Source organism: Rattus rattus, chromosome 16 (assembly GCF_011064425.1).
Source record: "Rattus rattus isolate New Zealand chromosome 16, Rrattus_CSIRO_v1, whole genome shotgun sequence".
NCBI lineage: Eukaryota > Metazoa > Chordata > Mammalia > Rodentia > Muridae > Rattus > Rattus rattus.
In genome coordinates this window covers 8,903,321-8,919,424 of record NC_046169.1, presented here as the reverse complement: position 1 = coordinate 8,919,424, position 16,104 = coordinate 8,903,321, and the positions used below count along the sequence as shown (strand labels likewise).

Here is a 16,104-nt window from a genome sequence, read left to right as displayed (position 1 = left end):
TGAGTTTGAACTCTCCTTTATTACTGACACTGAACAGATGTCAGGGTAAGGTGGTGTGAGGGGAACCCAGGGCAAGAGGGCACACCCAGCAGACTGGCTCCTGTACTTGTGCGACAGAGCCAGGATTCCAGTTCTCAGCCCACCCCTCCTGCTTTACGTATCGGAAAGCCACACTTGGCTTGTTCCCTGTTGCGGAAACAGGAGGCTTCCCACCTTATATCCTGCATGTAGGCCGGCCACAGGGAGAAAAGGGAACTATGGCCCTGTCCCCTATCAGGGCAGGCTACCCCCCTCACACAGTGACAGGATAGCCCCACAGGGCACGACCCACACTTTGTAATCTAGGGGTATCGGCATGGACGAGGTTGCCCTCGATGGGGCCATCAGGTTTGTCCCCCATGTGAGCCTGCCACTGCGTGGCCCAGCTGGAAAGGATGGCGTTTCTAGACCCTGACCAATTAGCAACTGGAGGAAGATGATTTCTGGTGAGATCCAAAAAACTGATCAGCAGCAAACTGTGGATCAGTGACTGCTGCAGGTGGATTTTAATTGCTGTTCTAGACAAGGTATACATGTTAGGCAGGCAGCACAGACTGATCTGTGGCTTCTCTGTGCCGTGGCCTGGGCCAGGATGCTGGTCTCAGCTGGAAGTCAGTGTGGGACAGTGTTGGGCTGGAATGGCGGCCACCCCTCCTGCCCACCGGGCTTCAGAATTGCTGTTTACAGGCAAGTAGCTGACTAAAAGCTGAACTTCAGGAGGGGTCCCCAGAAGTAATGGTGGGGGTTTGGTCACCCAGTTTGTTGAGACCCTGCTTGGCAACCTTTGTTACGCTGAATTCTGTAGCTCCTGGAGATAACTGACAAGTGCCAGTGAAGCAGGCCACTGTAAGCGCTCTGCAGCTGTGCCCTCACGGATGTTGGAGTTCTACTTGTTTAATCAAAAGGTTAAGATTGGGTCATTTAAAAAATTATATTTAATATAGTTTCATAATTTACATTGCTTACTGGATTTGCATGCTCTGATGCAAACCTACACAATATTTGCTTTAGATGAGCATCATACTGCATTAAGAACACAGGCTTTATTTTATAAAACTCCGGTCTTACTTGCATTCAGCTACAGAAAGCCAGGCACTAAAGCATACCCCTACTACCCCTTAATCTGGCTGTTTCCTTAAAAATTAAAAAGAACTGGAGCCAAACTGACTGTTTTTAAATAGAAAACACTTCAAACGATTCATTTATGCACTAAGCTACTCATTTACCTTAAAGACAAAATTGTGTAAGCCCAGCTCTATCAAACAGAAAATACATTGATTTGCTCAAGTCGGGGTTCATTGAGATCAGGCACCCTCTGTGGGCTTTGTCAGTGCCTGCACTTGTCCAGCAGCGAAGACCTATCGCCCTGCAGGTGAGAGAGAACCACTCCTGCAGGGTCCTCTGCATCTTCACCGGATGATCGGTGCTGATCGGTCATTGGTCACTGTCGGCCGGAGTTTCACGGTGGCAAAGGGGTTTTCTCCACTGCAGGGGAGGAAAACAGACATACTAGACCAACAACGACAGCAAAACCCCCAGGGCAGGACGTAGATATCTGACGGTGTGTGTGTTAGGGGTGTGTGTATTAGGGGCGTGTGTGCACGCTGGGTGTTACTCAGGTGTTTTCTCTCATATCCACCTTCCATTTTGAGATTGGAATTCAGTGTTTCTGTGGGTTGACCATCGAAGTGTCCAGAATCTGTCTGTTTTCCCCTCTGGTGCTGGGGACCAGCATGCCCTGCTGATGTCCTGCTCCTCTGTAGGTACTGGGGGTTTGGACTCAGGTCCTTTGTATGCTTGTGTAGGGAAGACTTCAATATTACATATAAACCGGGACTGCCCGTTCTGAGCACGGGTGTCCAGCAACTTACTGTGCCAAGCTAGGGAACAAGTCCTACACAGGTGCTTTAGTCTGACAGAAGGAGCGCTGGAGGACGGGTCACTGTGCCATGGGTTAGACCTGAGCCATGCTGCTCTGTCCCTCTGCACTCCGTCCTGGACTGTCTAAAGCTAGTGAGAGCAAGGAACCTCAGTTTCCCCGTCTCTGAGCGGCCTGTGGGGCTCTTCCTTAGCAGACAGGACATCACACTGACCTGTGCACAGGGTATACATACCTGAGGAATGGTGGCTTTGCGGTTCCGTTTGAGTCACTCTGGGGAGAGACAAAGATTATGGAAGGCTTGAAATTGGAACATTCTTCGAAGACCCACAGGTAAAGGCAGGCAGAGTTAGGTTTAAAGCCACCCGTGGGGCTGGAGATGCGGTTCAGTGAATGATGCTGTTCATATAGATAATCTGAGTCAGTTCCCAGCACCGGCACCTACATACAGGCTCAAAGGCACCTGGAATCTGCTCTCGGGCTCGAGCGCACACACACGCACACATGCAAGTAAAACTAAAGCTATTCATGTTTAAAAGCATCCTGTGATCTCACATTGAGAATGCCTCATAATTAAAGTCGTTCAAAAGAATAAGCCAAGAAGAGCTTATTTTAGAACTTTGAGGGCCCACTGCATGTCAGAAAGAGGAGTATGAGGTGCCTGGGAGTGTGGCAATAATGTTCACACGGGTCGTCCTGAAACGTTCTGGATGCTCACAGAAACCCAGACCTTACTGAATTAAACACCAGAGCATAGCATGGAAGGAAACACTTGCAGATACGCCTCAGACCCACACTGTGGCGCTATAGTAACTGGTCATGCCCCACACCCTTTTTTGAAGTGGTGTCCTCAATAATGACATGAAGGTTACTTAGTTTGGGAAAATGATGCTAACTGTTAGAGCCAGCCATCTGGGGACCTGGAGCGAGCTTGGTAGAGCACTTAGCATATAGGGTTCAATGCTGGAGAAGGGGAGATTACGAGGGGTGGGGGATTCTGAACTGAGGATCTGTCCCAAGGCCTGCAGGTGCATGGCAGAGCGCTGGGCCCCTCCCTCCGGCACACCTCTAGGCTGTTGGCTGGGGACTGGTGTGTCAGTGCCACCTTTCTGGAATTCTAAGTCTTACTGCCTTAAAATCTTTCCTGCTGTCCTCTGAGATCTCTGAGCACATGGAACTGACAGCACCACCCAGCAGAGGGCAGAAGAATATCACCTACTGCACCGAAGCCCAAGTCCTAGAAAGCCTCCTAGTTTCTCAGCAGTCTTGGGCACTTGTAGATTCAAAGCAAGTGCTTCATGTGCTAGTGTGTGTTCTGAGGCTGTGGGCCAGGCTCCTACAGGCCAGCATCTCCGAATCCTGGAATTCACCTGACAGACACTGTCTCAGCCAGAGGCAGGCTGGAGGCACCTGGGCCGTGACCTCAGCCTCCGGGTTGCCTGGAGTCAGCAGTCATCTAGCACAGGACTTCGTGTATATCGTCACAAGCACAAAGCAGCTGCCTGGCTTGGCACATCTTAATCAGGCTTGAAGTGGTGTTAAGTGATTTCTTCCTGCAGGGCACTCGGTTGCTCTGGACAAGTCACCTCTGATGTAACTTCATTTGATAGGGTGATTAAGAGACAATTTATGATTTCTTCTTAAAGAACATCAGGAGGGCTGACCTGTCGATTGCTCAGATCGCCGGCATGACTGGACTGCCTGGAGCAGTAAGCCAGGCAGCAGCCTCAGTCTGGAAGGAGCCTCTGGGTGCCCAGAAGGCAGACCAGAAATGCAGCCTTGCAGCCCCAGGCTGCCTCACTTCCCATAAGCAGACTCTTCCCACAGGAAATGGCTGCCTTCTGTTTTCCTCTGGGCAAACACTGACCTATCCTGTGTGGCCTTAGGAGGACAGCACCAGATGCTCAACTGGAAACTAGAAGGCTCTCTCTCCACCTGACAGCACCTGCTAAAACCTGCCTAAAACCACAAGCTCAGTGCATCTTAAGGTGCCTCACTAACACATCTGAACGGGTCTCTCTTACAGCCCCAGGTAGAAACAACCAAAAGTCTGACAGAAAACTAGCGCTTGACTGTCATCCAGTCTGTCCCTGTGAGATCCCCATGCCAGGACATGGGGATCCTGGTCTTAGAGAAGAGGCAATGACTATGGGGCACACAGAGAGGGTCCTGGGGATCTGAGAATGTTGTTTCTTAATCTGTTGCTGATCCTACAACCACATCAAGAAAATTCACTTCCAGGCCAGGCAGGTCTGCTATCCAATGCTCATATGCCCAGCACTTGGGAAGCTAACAGAAGAGTTTGAGGCTAGCCTGGGCCACATAGTGAGCCCCTGACCCAATTCCCAAAGATCTAGGGATGTAGTTCAGCTGGTATTATTCACGAGGCCCTGGGTTTCATGCCCAGAACTTCATAAACTGGTCATAGTGGCATCAAGCATCTCAGTACCATGGAAGTGGAGGCAGGAGGATCAGAAGTTCAAAGTCATTCTTGGCTACACAGCAAATTTTATGCTAGTGTGGGCTATATGATCTTGTTTTTAAAAAATGAAAAAAAAAAAAAAAAGGAGTGTACTTACTCTTTTTTTTTTTCCCTTCGAGCTGGGGATCGAACCCAGGGCCTTGCGCTTCCTAGGCAAGCGCTCTACCACTGAGCCAAATCCCAACCCCGTGTACTTACTCTTTATGTGTTATTCCTGTGCTTGGTGCATGAACTTGTATATTATATTTTAATAAAGTATTTACTTGAAAACCAAGTACCGTGACTGGTGGTTTGGTGTGATGGCGTACAACAGTGTGAAAGTGACACGTTCACTAGAAAACTGTACTGTGCGTTTTGGATGTGGTCTTTTCCCGGGCTGGTGGTACATGATACAGTCCCCTCCCATGGGATGCTCGGGTAGTGCTGAGACAGCGTCTGGCCCTCTGCGGTGTGCTGCCTTACTACGCTAGGATGGGCCACAGCTTAGGGGACCAGGCGCTTTCAACTTCCAACAGGTATTTCAGGACATCACACCGCAACAAAGACAAGTTTTCAGGCAGCTTCTCCTCTGCCTCACCCCTCCAGCAGCAGTCTAATTTCTAGACCAACTTTGAGTGCTGTCCATCAGGGTGACTTCAAAATACACCATTACGGGTTGGGGATTTAGCTCAGTGGTAGAGCGCTTGCCTAGCAAGCGCAAGACCCTGGGTTCGGTCCTCAGCTCCGGGGGGAAAAAAACAAAAAACAAAACAAAAAAAACAAAAAACAAAACAAACAAACAAAATACACCATTACTGTTTGCCTATCTCAGCTGGCCTACCTCCCACTTCCTAGACAGGAAGGACTGCTGTCCCCAAGCCTGCCCTCCCCATTCCCCTTCCCTGCAGTTGGGGGTACCATGGCAGACAGGCAGGGCCTGTCACCCATTCTGTGCCATCTCCTGACAGCTAGTGAAGGTGCTGGCCCCTGAGCACACAGAACAAAATGGGATGATGCAGGCCAAGCCAAGGTGCTCAACTGGAGCCCAGCAGGCCATTAGGGGAATGGGCTAATTTGCCTCTAAAACGCCAGGGCAGCAGTGGCCTTGAGTCTGGAAAGGGCAATGACCAACAGGAGGTAATGGGCAGGGCCAGGGTGCAGACACTCTGACTACCCGGCGCACATGTTTACGTACACTGGTCACTTCCTTTCTGTCCCACTGTCCCCTTCCTTCTGTACAGAGGTCGTTGTGGAGACGCACAGGGCCAAGAGCTCGACCCCTTACAAGATGGTCTCAGTTTAACCGAACACGACTCGTTCCTTAGGAAGACACTTTCATAGGAGTAAAGGGCTATGCGACCCAGGGTGGGCGGGGTCCTGCTGAGGAAGCCTAAGGGACTTGGGACACCTCATAAAGATGTCCATTTCAGTATGATGACATACGCCTGCAATCTCAGCCCTTGGTAGGTAAGGACAAGAGGAGGATTTGAGTTAAAGGCCACTCTGTCTCCATAGCAATACATTTTCTTAAACTCAAAAGACTGGCCATCTCCCTGGGTGTAGGGACACATGTCTGTAATAGCGCATTTGGGAAGCTGAAGGCAGGGCAGACTGCACTCGCAGTGGTCCCGACTTCAATTCCCAGGATCAACATGCTATTTCACAACCATATGTGACTCCAGTTCCAGGGAATCTAATGCCTTCTTTGGACTTCCTTCAGGTACCAGGTATGCATGTGGCACATATATGTACATGCGGACAAAGGCTTGTTAAACATGTAAAATTAAAACCCCAGAGAGTCCCAGAGCAAACGTGGTCATGGCCCTCGCTCTTTGGAGCAACACTCACTCTGCGTCCTCCGTCTCTGCTCCTGGGACTCCTGATCTGAGCCTGTCTGGTGACGGAGCAGCGTCGATGGAAGACTGCTGTTCTCCCTGCAGTTTGCCCAGGACCCTTTCTGTAATTGGTGGTAACGGTGTACAAATCCTCATGCAACCTCGACCTCTAACAGGAAGCCTCTGCATTTGTGTGGGGTCCTGTCTGTTTCTCCTCAGTGTAAGATAAGGCAAAGTAAACATCCTTAGTGGACTGGGCGGGGACTCGCAAATATCTCTGCCTTTGGATATTGAAGGCCAATCGCTCTTTTGCTTGCTTGTTTGAGGCTGGATCTCATGTAGCCAAGGCTAGCCATGACTGTGAATTCCTCATCTCCTGCCCCTCCCTCTGAGCGCTGAGATGTGAGCTCTGTAGCACTATGCTAGGTTTCTGTGGTGCTCAGGATGGAGCCCACAGCTCTGTTCATGCTAAGCGAGAACGCTAGCAACTGAGCTACACCTCCATTACGTTCTAGTGACGTCAGACTTTTACTAGCTGGTAGTTTGCATTATCTGACGGATCAGGAAGGCAGTCAGCATCTTATCAGGTCCCTGGGAAGGCAGTGGAATGGGCCTTATCAGCCAGAGCTCCCAGCTCCCTTCCCTCCTTGTGCTGATAACCACTGCTAGGGACATTTCCCAGTCCACTGCAGGACCTAGGAAGTGGCTGTCATTCCGGTCTCTACTTCCCGAGGCTCTGTAATCCATTCCGACCTTAAGTTACCCCACCAGGCCAGCTCTCAGCAGGGTCCAGGCGCAGCGGCTCAGCTGGTAGTGGCAGGAGAAAATGCTATGATTCTACTATGTGTGGGTGTCAGGTCAAGACTGGAGGTGAAAATATCAATCATCCACCCACCCACATCCATCTGTTTATATTTATCTAAATCTGTATCAAAAGAAACATAATTAATGTTAATCATATCCTGGAAATATAAGCATTACTAAATGTTCCTTTTAACATTTTTCTAGCTTTAAGAAAATGGAACTAAACCAAATCCATCCCCTTTTTTTTTTTAATGGTGCTAGGGGTTAAAGTCAGGGTTTTCTACATTCTAGTTGCTTGTTCCACCCCTGAGCTATTCCCTAGCTCTCTAGATCATTGCTGTTATCATATTCAAGATCTAGGCAAGCTACAGTCTTCCATCGACGCTCCTTCGTCACCAGACAGGCTCAGATCAGGAGTCCCAGGAGCAGAGACGGAGGACGCAGTTAGTGTTACTTCAAAGAGCGAGCGCCATGACCACATTTGCTTTGGGACTTTCTGGGGTTTTGTTGTTGATTTAAATATTTTTTATAATCTCATTATTTTTTAATTGTACATTTTTAACAAGTGTTTGTCTGCACGTATGTATGTGCTAGGATGGATCCCAGGATCTCGTGCATGTTACACAGGTACTCTATCCCGAAGTGCACCTTAGATAAGATGTAGTTATAAGGTATTTTAGATATTACAAAAGGCCGAGGACAAAACTTGGACTCTGATCTTTAGCAAAAATTCGGTCACTGTGGACTTGAGTGTGGGCAAGGTGTTCACGCCATCCCCTCTAGGGCTCAGGAACACGCAGAAGAGGGGCAGACTCCTGGTTTGTTTTCTCTTTGGAGGGGTGGTGCTTCTGAGAGAGTCTCACTGTCCACCCGCCCCAGCCTCCCCGGTGCTGGGATCATGTGCTACCATACTGACTCAGTTTCTCAATAGTGACATACCTTATGATTTAGGTAAGTAAGAAGTTAAAAACAACCTAGGTCCTAGTTAAACTATGAAATGCTAAATACTGAATAAGTTATTTACTTTTTTTTTCTTTTTTTTTTTTTTTTTTTTTTGGAGCTGGGACCAAACCCAGGGCCTTGCACTTCCCTAGGCAAGCGCTCTACTTTTTTTTTTTTGAGACAGGGTCTTACAGCTTTGACTGTCCTGGGACTCGCCCTGTAAACCAGGCTGACCTTGAACTCACAGACAGCCACTTGTGTCTGCCTCCCCAGTGCTGGGATCAAAGGTGTGCACCATCACACCCAGAAAAAAAGTATTTTTTTGAGAATCCTTTTTTTTTTTTTGGGGTTTTTTTTTTTTTTTGAGCTGGGGACCGAACCCAGGGCCTTCGTGCTGGGCAAGCGCTCACCGCTGAGCTAAATCCCCAACCCTTTTGAGAATCCTTTTTGTTATTGTTGTTTATTTTTAAAATGGACTTGTCAATTCGCTCTTTCCTATGAAGTGAGGGGTTACTCTGTCAACTCCCTTGGCTCATGTGGCAAGGTCACTAAAGATAAAAACATGTTCTGGGGGCTGGAGAGAGGGCTCGAAGGCTAAGAACACCTGCTGCCCTCCTAGATGAGCTGAGTTTGGTCCCAGCCTCATCACGCAGCTCACAACTGTAACTGCAGCTCCGTGCCCTCTCCCAGCCTCCATGAGCACCAACTCACGTAGGCGTGGCACACGAGTACTCATACGTAGGAAAAACAAAATGTTGGGAGCCATAAGGATGTAGCTCAGTGGCAGAGCACATGTCTAGCAAACAGAAAGCTTTGGGGTCAACCATCTGCAAAATGACAGACAAGCAGTCAAACCCATGGCAGCTGCTCCATGGACGAGGTGCTGGGGTTTCTTGGTGGGTGGGTGGGTGGGGCTCAGGGTCTCACGAGTGCTGTCTATGCATACTCTACTGAGTGACGCCCTAACCTTTTCTTTTGATTTGAAAAAAGGAATCTCACTAAGTCGCCTAGGCTGGGCTTGAACTTGCAATCCTCTTGCTGTAGCTTCCAAGTAGCTGGGAGTAGGCCATCAGACCTGTCTTGGACAGGATTCTTTAACTTTAAAACACACTAGATAACCAGGTGACAATCCATTAACTGTTGCTGTCACAAAAAGAGAAATCGTGTTGACTCCAATGACAAGTGATCATAGAACAGCAGAGAGAAACAGACTGTACTGGAGCTCCAGAAACACAGGACAGAGAGGGGACACAGTAAAGGCAGTACAGGGAGGGAATCAACACAACACAGACTGGGGGCCAGGACAGATGACCTGGTTCCCTAAACAACAATGGAAGGGAAAGAGAATGAAGGGAGACCTGTCAATGAGAAAGCCTCACGCATCCCTCAACCAATTACAAGGCCCAGACTCAAATGAGTTACTACAAAGCTCTCTCTCTACATATGTATGTATGTATGTATGTATGTATATATATATATATCTATCACTAAGGATGATGCCGAACTTCAAATCTTCCGGACTCTCTCTACTGCCTGAGTGCTAGGATTGCAGGACTGTATCTGCCACTACATCTTGACTTATAAACTATTTTAACGACATTACCAGGAATTAGAGTAATGACTAGTTGATGATGTTCACAAAATATCATGCTGGCCCTGTTAGAATTTTAAACGAGTCCTCTTTTCAGTCGTTCTATGGCCAGGGTGCTGAGTGGCTTGACTGCTGCAGCTGAGAGAGTTAAGGCCGTCCGTTGTCCTGTTTGCATTTCACTTGAACTTCTGCAGGAGAAAATGGAGTCTCACCAAAGCAGGGAAACATGAAGACTCAGCTCACCGTGTACTTGAAGCTGTGACATGCAATTGTTTGAGACAGGGTCTCACTGTGCAGCCTGTGTTGGCCTGAGACTTACTACATATCCCAAGTGGGTCTTGAACTCATGGCAATTCTCCTGTCTCCGTCTCTTCAGACTGGACACCGAGGACGCACATCAGGCTCCTTTGCCTGGATGCACCCTGACTTCTCAGCTGTCTTCCTTTTCTCTGTCTTTTCCTCTTCTGTCCTCCCTGAAGAGAACTATCCGGAAGTCCCCCTGACCGAAGCCACACATCTACTCCATGCCCTGTGTGTGCACACTGCACAGTGTTTAAACTTTCTGCACTCTGCCTGGGGAACATCTCCCAGGACTTTACACAATGACTCTTTCCTGTCACAGCTTGAATGTCACTTCAGAGAGACCATAGCCACATATGCTGCCCACTGTCCTTTGCCACAGAAGGGCTGACTCTTACACGCACGAATGCTCCTCTAAGTCTGGCTGAAGGTCTTACTCCTTCCTCTCCAGCCAGCTTGGCGGCCATCCCAGCGTGCTCCTCCCGGTGGGGTCCCTGGAGGCCTCCCCGCTCGGAATGGTTTTTTCTTCCCCTTTCTTGGGGCTCCATCTTGGGGCTCCATCTTTAAACAAAACTGACCTGCCACATCCACCCAGGATGCCACTCACTCATTAGTCACACACACGCCCGCCCCAGCATGGCTTCTATCCTGTTTTGGTTTATTACCCGCTTCTAATCACTGAATTCCAAAGAAGCCTGGGCCTTGCTTGTGGTCTAGAGCTCACAGGGCAGGTGCTCTGGAGACACGCCGTCTGCCGTGGCCAAGGACGGACAAGGATGCAGCCAGGCGCCCAAGCCCCCCACTTCCTTTCATGGGGTAGTTTTGCACATTGGTACAAAGTCCCCATTCTTAAGCTCAGTCCTTCCTCTTTTCAGAAAAGGAACAAAATGCAGGGGAAGAGGAAGAGAATTAAATGAATAAAAAACTAAGACAAAAGCAAGGAGATAGCAAAGCTCTAGCAAACTAATGGCACCGATTCTCCCACATAAGAGAAACTAAAAAGCAAAGAGGGCTTAGAGCCGGGGAGAGAATGTGTGCGTGAAGAAGAAAACCTGAGGCCCTCACCCCATCCACAGAGCCTGCCCCTCCAGCACTCACGGGAGATGTGGACGTGGCATCCGGTCTGGGCGCTGGGGCTTTGAAGGTAGAAGTAGAAGGCATCTTGGGAGCGTCTGCTCTCTTGTCTGAGGTGGCTCCCATGGACAGGCACTCCAGGTAGTCAGGAGGAGGGATGACAACGCTGCTCTTCTCAGTCAGATCCACAGTGCTGATGCTTCTCACTGGTGCAGAGCTCAACATCAAAAGTGAGGGGGCCAAGTCAGACAAGGTCAGGCCACTTGGACCCCGATGCCCTAAACACCCATGGTGTCTGACAGTGAAGATGGAGTGCAGCTGGAGAGATGGCTCAGCAGCTAAGAGCTCTTCCGGAGAACTCCAGCTTGGTCCCCAGCATCCCTGTGATGGGGACCCCCAACTACCTGTGACTCCATTCCCAGGATCCAGTGCCCTCTTGTACCCTCTGAAGGCACTGTGAATGCATGTGGTTCATGGACATTCATAAAATCAAAACAATACACATGAAACAAAGGTGAAGAAAGGACAATGGCACTGCATACACTCGATAGTTTATATGCTTAAGGATGTATGTTTACATACATGTGCATGCACCCTTAGCTATATATTGAGACCCTGCCTCAAAAAACAACTCAAAAAAATACCCCTCCCCAAACAGACAGCTTCCTTCTTGGTATGAGAGTATTTTTAGACTCTGCTAGAGAGGAACATATGGAGATACTCTCTGAAGGCTGCTGAGCATGGTACTGAGGCTTCAGAGGTAGAGAATAGCATGCGTGAGGGAGTTCATGGTAAAGATTACCAGTCCAGTGTGGACGTCACTCCTGAGGGTCCAGCGTGCAGCCAGCTAGAAATACCTAAGACCTAAATATCCACACTGGATAATGTTCAGCCTGGATGGGTCATAACTGACTTCCGTCTTGGTCTACTCTTATCTGTATGCCCTTGAGCAAGGTTCTTTTATTTATTTATTTATTTTTTATTTGGGACCGGGTCTCACTGTGTAGCTCTGACTGTCCAAGAACTCACTATATAAACCAGGCTGGCTTGAACTCGGATCTGCACACCTCTGCTTCTTGAGTGCTACGATTAAAGGTGTGCGCTATGACACCTGGCAAGCACGTTCTTACAACCTTCCTGTGTCTCAGTGTTCTCAGTTTTAAACTGGAGCCCCCCCCCCCATCACTTTCTCCTTCTCTTTGGTTTTTTTGAGACTGGGTTTCTCTGTGTAGCCCTGGCTGTCCTGGAACTCACTCTGTAGGCCAGGCTGGCCTCCAACTCACAGAGATCCGCCTGCCTCTGCCTCCCAAGTGCTGGGATTAAAGGCACATGTCATCATGTCCAGCCTTTTTTTTAGTTTTTAAATATATGTTTTACCAGTTGTGAGCTACCTGACTGAGAACTGAACTTGGGTTCTCTACAACAGCAGAAAGCATTCTTAAATCCCAGGTCATCTTCCCAGCTCCAAGGTGGCTATTTTCCTGGTCACAGCCTACCCTGAAGAACTGGGGAATCAGGAGGCGGTGACAGGAGGACCATGAGAGCAGCTGCTGAGCTGCTCAGGGGGGAAGCACTCCTGCTGCTAAGCCTGATAACCTGGGTTTCAGCCCCGGGACCCACATGACTGAAGGAAAGAACCGATTCCTGAGATGGTCTTCTGACTTCTACACATGTGTTATGGATCTGCTTCCTCCCCCAAAATAAAATAAATAAAATGTAAAAAAAAAAAATAGATGAAATAGCCCAGGAGACACAGATAACAGAGTACTGATGGGTCCTGAGAAGCGTGAATGTCTGTGTGGTGAAGCAAACAGACCCACAGAGGACACTAAGTGGGACACAGGGAGGAAAGAAAACAGCACCAGGCCGGAACTCGAGGTGAGAGAGCATCACAGCAGAGTGCTGCACAGTCCATGCTGCTGGTGAGAAACAGAGGCCGTGCCCTGTGGGCTTAGTGTGCAACCGGTGGGGACAGGGAGGGAGGGGTGAGGAGTTGGTGGGTTGGCCGGGCTGTATCATAGCAGATCGTCAGGGGAGCAGCCATTGGCTCCTATCAGCCCAGCATTGAAGGCTAATCCCAGGGTGGCTGCATACAAGGACATTAGGGTCAAGGTACACTTCAGTTTCTAGGAGAGCTGGGCCATATTCCCTACCTTGGTGTTGGTACAGACATAGCTTCCTTCATGTTTTCTTCCAGCAACTTTGTATATGATGATGGGAACCAGCCCCTCCTAAAGGTAAGACAAAGAAGAAAGACTCGTCTGTCTGTGATACCTGAGGTAGGCACACGGGCAGGAAGTACTCACACTGATGTCAGCTAGGATGGCTAGCCACTCACAAAGGGGCTGAATGAAATGGAGGCTGGTTCAGGTGTCTCCTACACACACACACACATACACACACACCCCACACACGTACACACCCCCCCCACACACACACTCTCTCTCACACACACACACACACACACACACACACACACACACACACACACACACACCACACAATAATAGTTTGATGATCTCAGGACTCAGCATGCTGGAAGGAGAGAACAGATCCCTGGAGGTTGTCCTCATACATCCACGCTATATGCACACATGCATGCACATACACAGTATGTAAATATAAACTATTTATGCCTTTTGTGAGCAGGAACCTAATATCATCTGCTGATCTATTCTTGTGCCAAGCTCACCTATATACACGGGATATAAACACAGCCTGGGATGTAATGACAGCAGTGACCCCGACTGTAAAGGGCTCCTGCACCCACAGCTGCTCTCTGAGGCAAGGCCATTTGAACCTGATGCATATGTGCTGGTGCCAACTCACGCTTTGGTGGTGTCATGCTCCCCGTAGAGCCAGCCGTCCTTCTCCTCGGGAATGAGCAGTGTGAGGACGTCCCCCTGGGCAAAGCTCAGTAAGGTCTTATTGTTGCCAGCGGTGTGAGGGAAGATGGTCTTCACTTTCTGCTTCTTCATCATGTTCAGCCCAGTTGCAACAGAGACCGACCGCTGTAAACTGGGATCGTCCCCACTGTTTGCTGAAGTGAGCAAGGCCGTGATGGTGATTCAGAGAACGCTTGGCGGGCAAGTTTGAAGAATGACCCCAGGAAACCACTTGTTTCTGTGTCTTGCTTATGTGATCCTTTTACGGAAACTTAAACTTTGGCCTATTTCCAGACCTTTCACATTGCCCACGAGGAGGAAACCAGTATGCCTCAGCCTGAAGGCTTTAACAGCAGGCAGAGGAGCCCAGCAGCCAAGAGCACTCGGAATAAGAGAAGGTCAGCACAGCATGCCAGTCTCACCTGTCCCATGGCAGCCAGGTGAGGGGCCTGCACTTTCCTGCTCTTTCAGTTTGGAACACAGAGGCAGCTGAGGCAGCCGCCTAGACCCACCGCCTTTCCCTTGGGTTACAAGAAAAAGGAGGGAGCTGAAAATGCTGGTGCTCTGGCCTCTCACTGAGCATGTGCAGTGAGAACTTACTAGGTACCCGCTTCTCTGGAACCTCAGTGCTGTGCAGCCACCAGCCAGCCTCCAGAGGAAGGCTCGGTGAATGCTGACACTGATGAACACAGAAATGAGCCTACAAGAGTTCCCAGACTGGACCTGTCACGACTGGCAAATGGCGGCCGACCATAGCTACTGGGGCAGCTGAGCGCTTGAGCACTGTGCTGCTATGGTCTCTCAACTGAAACACATGCTGCTATGCACTGCTCCAGGAGACGTGAGTCTAGCACGGGCTTTAAGATGGCTTTAAGATGCCCATCTTATCACGGACTCCATAACAAATATACGAATTTAGCTGTTCTTAACATGTCTCTAATTACTCCAAACACCCAATCTGCTGGAACTTTTCACTTGGCTTTTACTAGAAGGAACTGGAGTTATTTCAACTGAATTATGGACTTTACCTTTCTTCAAAAGCAAATAACTACAAGCTATTATTTTCCCGTGCTGAGCAATCCTGCCTGTCTTTATAAAATCTCCTGCTGCGATCTCTCATCTTCCCTTACAGCTGAACACTGTAATCTGTGGTTCTCTCCAGGGCACAAGTTGACTACCATCAGGTCTGTCCTGAAGGAGCTTTCAGATAGGAATGCTCTGTGAAACAAATTTATCACGCTCTATCCTGATTGTCTTTAATTACAACACCTCGCGAGCTGCAGTGATGGCTCAGTGGGTAAGAACAGGAGTTACAGTTGCAGAGGACTGAATTAGGCTCCCAGCACACATGGCGAGTGGTTCACAGCTGCCTCTAACTCCAGTTGCAAGGCATCCTATCCCTCTTTTTTTTTTTTTTTTTTTTTTTTTTTTTTTTTTTTTTTGGGCTGGGGCCCGAACCCCGGGCCCTGCCCCTGCTAGGCCAGCGCCCTACCTCTGAGCTAAATCACCAACCCCCATCCTATCTCTCTTTTGGCCACCATAAGTGCTTGCACCCACACAGAAGCACGCACAATAAACAAAAATCTAAAGAAATTCTTTTCAACAAAATATTTACTCTGTAGCTATCTATCTACCATAGATTAGTGCTACAGAAACATGGTTTAGACTAGACCTTATTTAGTGCATCCCCCTTACTCTCCCTACCCCACCCCACCCCAAATACTGGGAGTGGGCCCTAGGGCTTCACACATGCTCGACTGATGCTCTACCGTGGAGCAGCACTTAGTTCCAGTATTTTCTCTGAGGTAGAAGTCATTCAAAGCCAGGGCTGTATGTGTCCACTAGAGCTGTGTCTGCCTTCTGCTTTTCCCTCACAGTACATTTATCCAAAAAAAAAAAAATCACTTTTTAAAATGTGGACAGAGCTGGAGAGCTGGCTCAGTGGTTAGAGCACTGCCTGGGTTGTGAAAGGACCTGGGTTCGGTTCTCAGCATCCAGAGCGAGGGGCTCACGATCGCCTGCAGCTCCACCTCCAGGGGAGCTAACCCCTCCTCCTGGCCCCTAGCACGCATGCAGCTTACACTCACACCGCACACATGCAGAAAGGTGAAGTTAACCTCTTACCTGTGGAGTTGTTGGCTTTCTCTGTGCTCTGTCCAACCGTGGCAGGGTTGTTGAACATGTCAATCAGAGGACTGGTGTAGGCTTTGACTGAAGGAGCGGGGGGCATCTTCGGTGAGTATTTAGAAAGGGTGTCGTAGTCTTTCCCAATCTGTAGGAACAAATGTCTATTA

At 49.1% G+C, this 16,104-nt stretch overlaps 1 protein-coding gene across 2 annotated transcripts in view; it reads right to left on the bottom strand.

Annotated features, from left to right (window-relative positions):
* Positions 1–955: 955 nt before the first annotated feature.
* Baiap2l1 (BAR/IMD domain containing adaptor protein 2 like 1) overlaps positions 956–16,104 on the bottom strand; it is an 88,690-nt gene continuing 73,541 nt past the window's right edge. Inside the window, exons 9-14 of one of the 2 annotated variants that reach the window (XM_032886456.1) lie at positions 15,935–16,082; positions 13,755–13,965; positions 13,079–13,156; positions 10,950–11,142; positions 2,154–2,191; positions 956–1,524 (exon numbers count right to left, since the gene is read on the bottom strand). In XM_032886456.1, coding sequence (XP_032742347.1) covers positions 1,449–1,524; positions 2,154–2,191; positions 10,950–11,142; positions 13,079–13,156; positions 13,755–13,965; positions 15,935–16,082 — 744 coding nt within the window. In that variant the 3' untranslated portion in view covers positions 956–1,448. Of the gene's footprint in view, positions 1,525–2,153; positions 2,192–10,653; positions 11,143–13,078; positions 13,157–13,754; positions 13,966–15,934; positions 16,083–16,104 lie in introns of those variants that run through there. The other variant, XM_032886455.1, reaches the window with a different exon arrangement.